Source organism: Schistocerca gregaria, chromosome 1, assembly GCF_023897955.1.
Source record: "Schistocerca gregaria isolate iqSchGreg1 chromosome 1, iqSchGreg1.2, whole genome shotgun sequence".
NCBI lineage: Eukaryota > Metazoa > Arthropoda > Insecta > Orthoptera > Acrididae > Schistocerca > Schistocerca gregaria.
This window is the reverse complement of record NC_064920.1, coordinates 65,652,181-65,666,083: the sequence shown is the minus strand read 5'-3', so window position 1 is coordinate 65,666,083 and position 13,903 is coordinate 65,652,181. Positions and strand designations below refer to the sequence as shown.

Here is a 13,903-nt window from a genome sequence, read left to right as displayed (position 1 = left end):
ATGTGTTTCAGTCAGCATCTCTCTATATGTAGCCCTATACGTTGTTTTAAATCTGTTATGCAGTTGTCTCTGTTTATTTACAGTTGCTGTATACCATGGAGTGTACCCCCCATTATGAAAAGTTCTACTAGGCATACATTTGTCTAGTTCATGGTCAACTATTCTTTCAAACTTCAGCACTACATCTGCCTGTCCAGAGCTAAATGTTTCTAGTTCCTTATTAAGATATGACACTAGCACCACTTTATCCTGTTTCATAAATATTTTCTACTTGTTTTAGTTACCCTTTGTAGTTCAGTAATCGTTGTTGCAATTGACTGCGGACATGAGAAAGTAGAGCCATTTGAAAAATTGCAAAATGCTAAAAGTTGTGAAGCAGCAGACACTTGAAGAAATATATTTATCTAAACTATTCAAATAATCCTGTCCTGAAATTTTGAGTTACACCAAAAGAAAAATATTTTCAGTAAAACTAGTTTTTGCTTTGCTGACAGTGACATGTGTAACCGTTAGTCCTCATTCGCAAGTCTTTAAAGGAGAGTTGACACCACAACCACTAACCAGTTGATCACTCCTATGATTTTACATGAACCTTGCACAGCATGTTCTGTTGATTCATAAATACACACATAAAAAAAGTTTTGCATCACCTCGGTTCCCAGAGTTCTGGAACCTGTACAGAAAATTGGAATAGAGATCAATATAAACATCATTTCTGCCCTTTTTATTGCTCATAAAAGCCATACATTGCATGTTGTACCACCATACAGCGAGACTTTCAGAGGTGGTGGTCCAGATTGCTGTACACATTGGTACCTCTAATACCCAGTAGCACCTCCTCTTGCATTGATGCATGCCTGTATTCGTCATGGCATACTATCCACAAGTTCATCAAGGCACTGTTGGTCCAGATTGTCCCACTCCTTGACGGCGATTTGGCTTAGATTCCTCAGAGTGGTAGGTGGGTCATGTCGTCCATAAACAGCCCTTTTCAATCCATCCCAGCCATGTTCAATAGGGTTCAAGTCTGGAGAAATTGCTGGCCATTCTAATTGACCGATGTTGTTATCCTGAAGGAAGTCATTCACAAGATGTGCACGATGGGGTGCAATTTGTCATCCATGAAGACAAATGCCTCACCAATATGCTGCCGATATGGTTGCACTATCGGTCAGAGGATGGCATTCATGTATAGTACAGCCGTTACGGCATCTTCCATGACCACCAGTGGCGTACGTTGGCCCCACACAGTGCCACCTCAAAACTGCAGGGTAGCTCCACCTTGCTGCACTCGCTGGACAGTGTGTCTAAAGCATTCAGCCTGACTGGGTTGCCTCCAAACACGTCTCCGATGAATTTCTGTTTGAAGGCATATGCGACACTCATTGGTGAAGAGAATGTGATGCCAATCCTGAGTGGTCCATTCGGCATGTTGTTGGGCCTAACTGTACCACGCTGCATGGTGTTGTGGTTGGAAAGATGGAGCTCACCATGGATGTCGGGAGTGAAGTTGCACATCATGCAGCCTATTGCACACAGTTTGAGTCGTTACACGACATCCTGTGGCTGCGCTAAAAACATTATTCGACACGGTGGTATTGCTGTCATGGCTCCTCCTAGCCAAAATCCGTAGGTGGGCAGCCTGAGCGAAGCATGTTATTGACAGTTCCTTTCTCTCTGTATCTCCTCCATGGAATGACTGGAACTGATCGTCTGTCAGACCCCCTCCATCTAATACACGCTGCTTGTGCATGGTTGTTTACATCTTTGGGTGGGTTTAGTGACATCTCTGGAAAGTCAAAGGGACTGTGTCTGTGCTACAATATCCACAGTCAACGTCTATTTTCAGGAGTTCTGGGAACTGGGGTGAAGCAAAACTTTTTTAAATGTGTGTTTAAGTTCATTACAATACTCACTTTCCAGAGCCTTTGAGGATTTTTTTGTCCCATACATTGTGATCTCTTCTTGTAGGTCTTATGCCCATTAATTATATATATTAAAATAGAATCCAAATAAAATATATTCAAAGCCATCCCCTTTGTCATAGCACTTCAGAATTTTGAGCTCTATTCTGTCTCTTAGGTTCCTTTCCAGATAAAGTTGCTCTTTTATTTTATTCTTCCTGATTTTCTGAAGGCACAAGCAGAGGAACTTCATATCATTTGCCTGGAGAAGACTGCTGGCTGGTTGGGTCAGTGTCACTACTTCTAATCCATATGTCAATAATGGGACAAGGTATGTGCTGTGTAGTTTATCTTTGAAGGTAGTGGAAAAAAATTCTGCCCTGCAATATATGATAAACAGAGTGAGCTGTATAATTTGCAAGCTGCTTATATTCTATTGCCAGTTTACCAATTTGTGGTGGTGCCTGAAGAAACATAGTTCACCAAATATTTGACATTTTTCACAATATTAATTTCCTCATTTTCGGCATTCACACCAACCATTTCAGGATTGATACCTGTAACCAAGCTTGCTAATTCATTGTACTAATGCTTAGTACCATTTTTTTAAAATTTCTTTGGTGCGAAATATTTCTGCTGAGCAAGGTCTGTTTTCCATGAGCCGTGTACACATCTATGATAGAACAAGAAACAAAAAATATTTTCATATGACATCCTGTTCTATGGTTTTGGATGATACTATGTAGTATAAGTTTGTAACAAGTTACAAACATAAGGCACAAAATCAGGAATGCCAATTAGTTTAAAAATTAGTTAAAACTATGGTGTGTGTGTGTGTGTGTGTGTGTGTGTGTGTGTGTGTGTAGGTGTAGCTAGGTAAACACTCTTTATTTGGACTTCAAGAAAGCAAATTCCTATTAGCTTTATAGAAGGGGACCTACTATATGCAAATGGAATATATATTGACTTGACCTTGAAGAGATTACCCTGCATCACTATATATTGTGATCACAAGTATCCATGCTACTCATACACAAGAGAAGGCTAATCAAGTGATTTTCAGGGGATGTTTGTCCATCTCATAAGAGCTTGTGCAACAGTATCTGACAATCATAGGTGACTGATCTGGATGAAAGAGAAATTTAGGAAAATTGTCCACAGCGAATGGGCATAGTCTGGAATTATACAAACTGTTCCAAGATGTTTGACTACAACCAACATCATCTACGGAGATAAATGTGTGAATAACATTATTGTCTGTTGGTGTATCACTATACCTTGTAGATAAAGTATGACTGCATGGAATGGAAACATCCAAGATCCTCAGTCAAGTAGTAGTTCAGTGTAACACCACCTTCTGGCAAGCTTGTGCTGACTGAGTTTTGATACGAAAAAGGTTTTTCGTTGCTCAACTTACTTCATCAAGATTAATGATCAACAGTATTGACATTGGAACATTGCGGAGTGACCCTCTCTGATCTTCTTCATACTTAACCGAATTTGAAGGTCAGTGCTCAGACATCAGTTTCCTAATGCAGTATGATAGAAATCTTTAAAAAAAAAAGACTTTGAAGATTAGAAGGTTTTGAGTGCTGTTTAGTACAAAACATTTGTAGATTGTTAATAAATTCATCAATAGCTTAGGGATTGGAGCATAATTGGATTGTAACAGCAAAGGCATTTGTTCAGATCTCACTAGTTGCTTCATTTTTTTTCTTTTACATTTTGTAAAATTTCCTGAAACATTTGCAATAAAAAGTGCATATCAATAAATGCAAAAATAACAAGTTACAAAAGAATAGTGAACCCAGAATGCCTCTACACGTGTATGCCTACCACTGAATTACAAATTAGACAAACTAGAAATATTAGAGAGTAGAATCCTCAGGAAAATTTTAGGTCCAATAAGAAGCACAGAAGACCGAAAAATTGGAAGGAATGATTAAATATGAAAAAAATAACAGAAGAATACAGAAAAGAAGACCAATATTTTTTTGGATATTTATAAAGGGTGGATGGAAGTAGGCTGACAAATGAGTCATCAAGTATCTCTGGGAAGAAAATTAACAATAACCTAGATCTGAGAAGACAAAAAAGATTAAAAATACACAAAATAAGAGATGGAGAAGGAGCAAAAATAAAAAGATATTTTCAGAAGGAAAGTATTAAAATTAGAAGGACTCTGAGGTAGAAGCAATAACAGGACAGGTGTAAAGTGACCTCAAGAAAGAAAAGGATGCAGTGAAAAGGTGAAAGAATACTGGAGGGAAATAAAAAGAGGATATGAGAGATTTTTTTTATATGTTTAGCTGTGGGTCTTCTATGTTTAGAAGAATTCCTTTTTGGCCATGGATTCATACATAATATTCCCTTTCTAATGTAATGGAGATCACGAGAAATACTAAGCAAATGGAAAGAGTCTGGGAATACCAGTGAAATTGAGCCTGAATGACAACATTTATGACCAGCCGAACAGTGGCACTGTAGCCATTACTGAATGTTTCTTATTTTGAAAGGATTGAAAAAGACATCCTCATCCATGATGGGATTTGAGTACATCTCTCACATCAGCAGAAGGAATTGATGATCCCTATGATCACAATGCCAATTCTGCTTTCGCAGGAGCACAGAACATGGATGTAGGGTTCCAGCCCTGAGGGAGGGAGGCAGGGTGCGTTCTCCCACTCTGCTCCTCGTACCTCGGCCAGACTGAGTTCTCGTTTGTTTATGCTCACAGCTGTCTTCCATGTTATAATGTTTGTGCTCTACTGACAGTATTATGTTCAAGATGTTTGCAACATTTGTTGAATGTTGGCCATAAGCAAAATAAAAAACAAAACCTCATTGATGTCTGGGCTGTTAAAAAGAATCACCTGAGGGAAAGTCGACACAAACTATTTGGCCTGCACAAAAAGCACAACATCTGCAGCCTACAAGTTGTTGTCACCCAACACAATGCAGTGGTATGTTGTGCTCCCTGGTTCTGTATGACAATTTGCTGGGTGAGCTTCAACATCTGAGGATGGTTTTCCCACAGAATGACTATTCAGAGAAATAAATTCACTAAACATTCCAGCTCAAGTAAGACCAGTTTATTGAACAATATGTTGTTGTTGTTGTTGTCTTCAGTCCTGAGACTGGTTTGATGCAGCTCTCCATGCTACTCTATCCTGTGCAAGCTGCTTCATCTCCCAGTACCTACTGCAACCTACATCCTTCTGAATCTGCTTAGTGTACTCATCTCTCGGTCTCCCTCTACGATTTTTACCCTCCACGCTGCCCTCCAATGCTAAATTTGTGATCCCTTGATGCCTCAAAACATGTCCTACCAACCGATCCCTTCTTCTAATCAAGTTGTGCCACAAACTTCTCTTCTCCCCAATCCTAATCAATACCTCCTCATTAGTTACGTGCTCTATCCACCTTATCTTCAGTATTCTTCTGTAGCACCACATTTCGAAAGCTTCTATTCTCTTCTTGTCCAATATGAACAATATGAAGAGACACAAACTGCATCTACACTCTACAAACCACTGTGAATTGCATGGAAGAAAGCACTTCCCATTGCATCACATATCAAGATTTTTTCCGCTTCCAATTACTTATGAGGAAGATGATTTGCTTAAATACCTCTGTGCATGCTGTAGTTAGTCTAATCTGATCTTTGCAGTCCCTTTGGGAGCAGTATGTATGGGATTGTCGTGTACTCCTAGGTTCCTCACTCAATACAGTTTCATAAAACTTTGGCAGTAGGCTTTCCAGACATAACTGACACCTACCTTCAAGTGTCTGCCAGTTCATGTTTATAGGTATCTAAGTGATGCTTTCCTGTGAGTCACAGAAACCTGTGACCATTCACCCAGCCCTTGTTTGCACACATTCAATACCGCTATCAGTCCTGTCTGATAAGAGTCCCACACATTTTAGCAATATTCTCAGATAGGCTGCAATACTGTGCTGTAAGCAATCTCCTGTACAAGCTCATAGTATTTTTTCAGTATCCTATAGATGAAATGAACTTCACTGAGACTGAACCTATGTGATCACTCCATTTGGTATTCCTAAAGACTGTTGCTTGTATGTATTTGCTGATAAAGATTGTTGCTGACTCATGTTGTAGTTGTAGGATATAATGTTTTTATGAAGTGAAAAAATTTGCTTTTCAGGACATTTAAAACAAGTTGCCAATCTTTGTACCACTTTGGAATCTTATCAAGATCTGACTGAATATTTGTGCTACTTTTTTCAGACAATAATTGATAACTGTGTCATGTGTGAAATTGCTGAATTTGTACCCTTATCACCCAGGTCATTAATATGCAACATGTACAGCAAGGGTCCCCCACTTCCCTGAGGCATTCCAGAAACTACTTCTATGTCAGTTGAGGGCTCTCCATCTAAGATAATATGCCGTCTCCTACATATAAGAAACACTCATTCTAGTCACAAATTTGATTTGATAAAACTTTTAATTGTACTTTTACTAATTAGTGTACATGTGATACTGGCTCAGATGCTTTTTGCAAGTCAAGAATTACTGTAACTTCAAGGCTGTCTCGATGTACAATTTCAGTTCCTATGCCGTCCACCAGCATCTGGACACTTGACATGCTTTGCATATGACCAGACTTTTGTTAGAAATTATGAAAGCTCTTTTGATAAGATCCTCCTGTAGTAGTCACTGAATGTGTGACTCACTATCTTTTTGAAAGCCAAATACATTTCCTTTGGCTTGTATCAATAGCCCTATACTTAGTTTTACTCTTATTATACAATAACTGCTGTATCTTTACAGAGACTGTGTACTGTGGAGATACCCTCTCATCATAAGCTGTTCAGCTAGGCACATACCCAGTGTCTGGCCAGTTACTGTTTTATGAATGAGACTATATGGTTACAGAAACCATTTCAAGTCTCGAAGACCTATGATGTGTACATGCAGATGGAAGTAATGAGTGAAAATTTGTACAGAGGCCAGGGTTTGAACCTGGTTGTCCTGCACATTAGGCAGATGAGCTAACCACTACACCACCCTTGCACAGTGATTTTGCACAACTGCAAGGATGACCTTAGCACACCACTCCTCTCAATCCAGGATGGTGTGGTGGCCAGCATAACTACCCAGGAGACCTGTGTTTGAATCCCAGTCTTGGTATAGTCCGCACACACAGTACAGTGGCTGATGCTTAGTGATCAGTTTTCATGTGAAGCACTATTCCAGCTTCATGATGATGAGCCCATAATTTCATTACTGGTCATAGTTATTGCGATATTTGCACGTAAGTAAGACACTGGTCCAAATTCGAAAAAGTTTGCAACGAAAAATAGGGGTCACTATGATTTTGCATTTGGTACATATACATAATATGTTGCTTTGTGTGAAATTTAGCTGAGATATTGAACTAGACTTTGTGGAGGTCTCTATCTGTTACAAATCTCGAGAAAATTGATCTGACGTAGCACACTCATCTCCAGTCGCATGCACCGGTGATGTAGCCGTTCCTCATATTTCGTAACTGGTTTGAGATATCAAAATGTGTTTTTGTCAAATGGTAGCATGCAGGAGAGTATTTTGCCAAATGATTATTGTGCAAAACTTCATTATCTACTGTGTTATTCCACTATCTACACACTTTTTGGACGAAAGAATGTAATTTTTAAGGGGACAATAGCTGGTGAAACAAGAAATGCTACGGGTTTTGGAACAACATAAGTGAAGACATTTCACATTTATTTTTGTACCGAGGATGTGCTTTTTCATAAGCTATTGATCTTACTTCTCCGCAGTTAATAAACCATTGTTTCGAAATTCTCTTGCAGTGTCATCTGCATAGCACATTAGTGAAGTAATACTGTGTAAACTGGACTGTGTTTTCACAAAAAGCATAATTTTAATATGGGAACAAGAGAAATGTGTAGGTTTTACTCAAGATTTACACTCATTCTCTGAAAGTTACAGATGGTATAGAAGTCAGGCGAAAATAAATCAGTATTTTTGTTGCCTTTTCACTGGAATTCTTTTTAATTACTAACCAAATCAGAGATGATAGAATTTTTTGAATGGTCACTACTTTTTAGATACTAACTGAAGCAGAGGTGACAGAACTTTCTGAATGGTCACCAAGTGTGGGCATGGAGGGGCTCCACTTAGTATTTGCAGAAAATGTTAATGTAGGCTTCAGTTTAGAATGGCACTGCCCCTCCAGTGCTCGGCATTTCCCATGCACTGCCTGTCAGTAACCACCACCATCACCACTCTCCCAACACATGCCCTGCCAATAGTGCGTCAGGTGGCTGCATTATTCTGCGTGCACACTGCAAATTTTTATTTGTCACTTTTTTGGCTTATATACGTCATAGATGTTTGAGTCTTGAAAAGGTCTCTAGAACCATATAGTTTGATATGATTAAGTCACCTACGCTCGGGTTTCAGGCAGGATCGCCATTTTGTTCAATGTTACTGTGCTTCAGTACTGAATAAAATAAATGTTTTTTGCCTCCCAGTTTGGTGATAGCCTAATATTCAGTGCCACTTCAGTAGCATTTGTGCCAGATTTATAGCTTGTATTCCAAAGCAGCTTTCCATTCAGTTTCATGAGGCTGAGTGAACCCCATTCCTTGTCTTTCCACTACAGAAAAAAAACTGAGATTGTATCTAAGAACTGAACTTGCCGAGTCATCAGTAGTCATTAATGTAGATACTTTAGTGATGTGATGCTTATTCAGGAAACAGAAGAATACTTAACAGACACAGCATTAAATGTATCTTTTGCCCATTTGCCAAACTGAGGAATTTGGTGGTACCTGTCACAGAAGACCTCAGGAAAAAAGTAATATCAGATTTTGTGTCAGTGTGTCCATGTGACCCACAGCAACTTTATCTCAGAACAAGTCAGTATGTAGTTTACAGAATGCTGACAAGAAAAATTTATAAATTAAAGAATCAATAAAACATGAAAAAAATTGTGGGGTAATATACAAACAAATAACACATTACAGAGAAAAAGTTCTCAACTACTGTGAGGGATTCCTGTACAGAATAGAAGTGTGCTACAATGAAGCCTTTCACCTTGTCGTTTAATGCTTCAGGTTATCACTCATTTTTTTCACTCCTGCTGGAACCTACTAAATAGTAAACACCATTGAGTGCAGTGCCTAAGGAAGTATTAGCCAATTGCATATCATTTTCTGTCTAGTGTTCACTGAATGAATGTCGCAGTTTCTTCTGAACTGAGACAATACTGTCAACAGCAGTTCTGATAATGGAAGTATATGAACAGGAATGAGCTAGAATTCCATGGCATCTGAACAACAGCCTACACGAAGTTTGCAAACTCACTGCAGATCAGTATGATCACCCTTTTCTAAGCTAATAATATTCTTGCTGAGTGCACAGAGTGAATGTAGGTGTACACGTGTGTTTTGTTTTTGTACTCTAGCTCGTCAAAGGATTTCTCCTAAAAGGTAGTGAAGTTTTCATTATCTTTTTTGTGTGCCTCTCGACGACTCGATGCTCTGCTGTTCTCCTTTACTTCGAAATAATATAGTTCCGAGAAAGTGTTCCATCCTGCCCTCAGTCCTAACAATTTAAAATAGGTGACTTCACTGACTGACTGTCTTGGGACAATAAAATTTCTTTTTGACAATTTGACAAGAGTTCTATGTCAAAAGCTGTAAGCTTTTCATTTTGTTGCACTGAAGTATTAATTTGTTCTCTGACAGTTACATGCTTTTGTTACTGCCTACCATGCTAGTTACATCATTTATTATGTTTCTTTCCTTGCAAGATAACACATCATCTGCTAAGAGGGAATGTCATGTCATGTTCAGTGGGAGATCACTGATGTATATCAAGAACAGCAACACACTCTGTGGCACACTCACCCCTCATCCCACTGCTACTTTACATGACCCTAAGTCAAATTCAAATGTCTTCCATTTTTGTAGACACTGGACAACCTTCTGCTTTTATTCCAACTTATGCAGAAGTACTGAATGGTCCAACACTTCTGTTAAATCTACTGCCATCAACCCATCATTTAGATCTGATAGTGCCTGACACAAAGAAGACTAAATTGTGTTTTCTGTTAATACCCCTTTCCTGAAGCAAAACTATGAGTTTAAAATCAAATTATGTGTACTGAAATGTGCCACTACTCTTGTATATGTTGCTTTCTAAACAACATTTGAAAACAATGGTAGCAAAGAAATTGGCCAGTAATTGTCTACCTCTTTCATCCATTTCATAAAATAAATATAAAGTAAAAAGAGTATTTCAATTTGTGATGCAAGTGACCATACCTGAAAGACACACAGCGTCGGGGACTGAGTACAAAACTAATGTATGGTGCACTAATTTTCATAATCCTGCTTGAAGTTTCACCATGCCCATGGGGAGTCTCTACTATTTAATGATGTAATAATTGATCCAGTTCTTTACTTGTTTCCTGTAATATCCTGTGATATAGTTGTCTTGGAACATCAGCCTTAATGAGTTCTACATAGTTGCCTGTACCAATAAAATTTTGATTTATTGGCCTAATGTGTCGCACAGTAGAAGATTGTTGCAATGGACACCGTGCCTTTGACAGTGAAATTAATCTGCAATAGCAGAGCATTGCCTTAGCACAAGTCATCACATAATGTAGGAAAAGACCACTATTATATTCCCTGTTTTGTCTTTCTGGGACTGCATTATAAACGAAGCAATATGTATTCAAATTGCAGACAACCTCACTGGTTAGGGATCTGGTACTCCAGCTTAGTACTGGTTGGAACCCTACGTTTTCTACCATTAGACCCCAATGTTGAAGTGCACTCTAAAAGGGGACTATGGTAATACAGGAATGTATTTTTCATTATTTAGTCCTCACTCTGTCAGACCAAAAACTTTTCATTCCATACCTGTGTGCAGCAAAATATAGTGTTTCTCATCTGTTCAGCAAAGTCATAATTTTGTGTGAGTACAAAGAAATAACATGTTGAATGTTACTACCATTACAGTGAGTGACTTTTTGGACAGTGTGAATTTCAGCTGGACAGAAAACTAAAATAATTTTGCACAAACCTGTCATTGGCAAACTCAGATTTTTTTTCTTTTCATTTTGACAAGCTGTGCCAAAAGTTTTATTTATATCAATATGAAATCAAATTCATTACTATTATAAAATAAATAAGAACAATTTTTGACGAAGTAAAGGACTTTACTCTATCAGAATATGTCATTTTAATAATTCAGTGAAAAGACACATTCTGATAGATGAAACTCCTTTATGCACAAGTGATGCCTTAGGTTCAACTTCTAATGTATTTTGTATTTATGTTCCACTTTTTTATGCAGTTATGAGACTTGGGAAGAAGAAGGAGAAAGAAAAAGAAAGTGAAGCAAAGAGTCAGATGGTTGATGGTGTATCGAGACTCATCTGTTCAGCAAAAACGCACAACATTCCACTGAAAGGTATGTGACAAGTGTCAAATGAACAGTTTTGTTTCCAGAGTTAATTTCCTTTACTCGTTAACATATTTAATTTTTCACTGTATTACACTTGAACTAAAAAATACTGGAAGCAGTGGAATGTACCATATGGTGGGGGCACTGATCAGAATTTATGTAAGGAGGCCATGGGAGTGAGCAGGTGAGCAAGTTTCCATTGAGTGGTGATGTGCCTGCTGAGGAGTGTTTGTGTGTGTGTGTGTGTGTGTGTGAGTGTGTGTGTGTGTGTGTGTGAGAGAGAGAGAGAGAGAGAGAGAGAGAGAGAGAGAGAGAGAGAGAGAGAGAGAGAGAACTTGATTTAGAAATGGTGCTTAATTTCAAGAATAATAATTTTATGGCTTTTTTGGAGTGCCTGCTTGCTATCCATTGTAGAATTTACATTATACTAATATTAAAATAGTTGCCATTAGTGGTAAAATATGATGCCTACAGTATTTTGATGATATTTTTTCTTGTGTTTCAGTATGTATTGATGGTACAGAATGGTCAGCAGTGAAATTTTTTCAACTGTCAGCACAGTGGCAAACGCACATCAAGCATTTTCCAGTTACTCTGTTTAACTTCCCAGAGCCTGCTCTGTAACATCACAGACACAAGGGCACAGGCAATATTGGTTCCTGTTTGTACCACATGTTTTGAATATATCACTTGTCTTTTGTGACTATTAATGGCAGGCTCTGTGTGTGTGTGTGCTACAGAAAGAGAGAGAGAGAGAGAGAGAGAGATTGCATGAGCATTTGCAATAATTTTGTGTTTCATAAGGCTTTCATTTGCAAAATTGTGCTGTTTGTATAATGATGGAGATGTGAGTGTCAGAGTTCATATGTAAATCATTTATACACATCACTAAAACATTTGTCATGTGCCAATCAAATATAATACTATTCTCAGTATTTTACAAAGTGACTAAAGAATATCAATGACAATATTTCTTTTATCCACATTTTTTTAGGAATACATGGTGTATCATATACAGACTGCTAATAATACATAAACTAATACACATTTTGGTATATGTGGTACCAAAACATATTAGAACTGTTGTTATTATTGCACATTTGTCTTCATGTATTGATGTTTATAAACTGAGGCCAAAAAGATCTGATGTTATTAGTTCTTTGGAAAAGTTAATATTCAAAGCTGAGTTTCTGTGCTTGATTTCAGTGTGGTGATTTGATCTGTGAATTGCTATTATTTATTACAAAAACTTTAACTGTGCAATACTGCAAGCCAGAATCATTGGTACACATTTTTATAAGGAGCACAGAGTCTGTGCGAATCTTTACTGTTGTGCACTTTGTCAGCTGAATCTTCTTACTGTATGTGTGTGTGCTCTTGAAGAGTTATCAGTGTGATGTTCATAATTATGTTGTCATTATTTATCTTCTCCCTTGTAAATATTTCATTTGATGTGATTAAGATTTGTAAATTGTAAATATAATTGTTGATACAACTGGTACAAACAGTGGAACATGAACTAGTCATGGAGAAAATACAATAAACCTGTGCTTATTACACAAGTGAACCAACTTGTGTTCAGCAGAATCAAGACTTGCCAGTTCCTGACATAACTGTTGTGCAGTGCAGCCAAATGTTAGGAAATTATACTACTGTATTTATTACTCTGATGTGATTTTTTATTGTAAAGCTACTTTGTATTTAATACACATGGATCTGATTTTGTCGCAAATAATTAAAGAATTGTGGTTTGTACATAAAAACCAAATAAATGTACTGAAGTATTATGTATCTATTGCAATGTGCCATATTGCTCTAAAAGTACAGTCATAATTAAATTATGTTAAGGAAGTGTGATATCTAAATATTATTATTATTATTATTTTGTTCATTTAATGCTATACCTGGTCTGTCCATTGTTAAGGTGTGGAAACCAAACCTTGAGTTAATGTATTCTATTGTGGCAAGAAATTTGTTCATGATTATTGACATGTTGTGCAAGATTGAAGCTGGCTGACTATATTAACAAATTTCAGTTTGTAGAATTACTTGTACAGTCCATTTCCCTGAACCAAATTAATGTCCCATTTTTTTGTCACACTTTTTGATATCTTCATTCATTCTCACTCTTCCCATAATCATTAATTCAACTGTTGTTTAGGAGATATTGTTGGAGAAAGAGTTTTGTAACAGCCATTTTCTTCAAATCTGGCATTCCTAGAAATTGAAGATTACTTAATTAAGGAAATTTACTGTAATCCAAAGGTCATGGTTTTAATGCGTCACAAGTCCAATGAATCTTTCCGAATCTTAATGTGGCTTACACTTTTGGACAGATTTTATTTATATGAAAACAAGTTAAGTTGTAACTTATTTGAGTATCATGCTGTAGTGTCCAATCTCAATTTTGGCTAATTAGGACTTTGGTTCTGTATGAAACTCTACACACTTGGTACAGAGCCAATATCTCCCTTATTAACTTACAACAGAATCTCATTGCAGAAAGGAAAATAAATGATATCATCTAAAAAATTCAAAAAATTGAATC

The 13,903-nt window shown here is 37.4% G+C and overlaps 1 protein-coding gene across 5 annotated transcripts in view; it reads left to right on the top strand.

Moving 5' to 3' along the window:
• Positions 1-13,220, top strand: part of LOC126329352 (phosphofurin acidic cluster sorting protein 2) — a 668,535-nt gene extending 655,315 nt beyond the window's left edge. For all 5 annotated transcript variants that reach the window (XM_049996154.1, XM_049996187.1, XM_049996211.1 and 2 more), the window contains 2 exons: positions 11,245-11,361; positions 11,861-13,220. In XM_049996154.1, coding sequence (XP_049852111.1) covers positions 11,245-11,361; positions 11,861-11,979 — 236 coding nt within the window. In that variant the 3' untranslated portion in view covers positions 11,980-13,220. The remainder of the gene's footprint in view (positions 1-11,244; positions 11,362-11,860) is intronic.
• Positions 13,221-13,903: the final 683 nt, after the last annotated feature.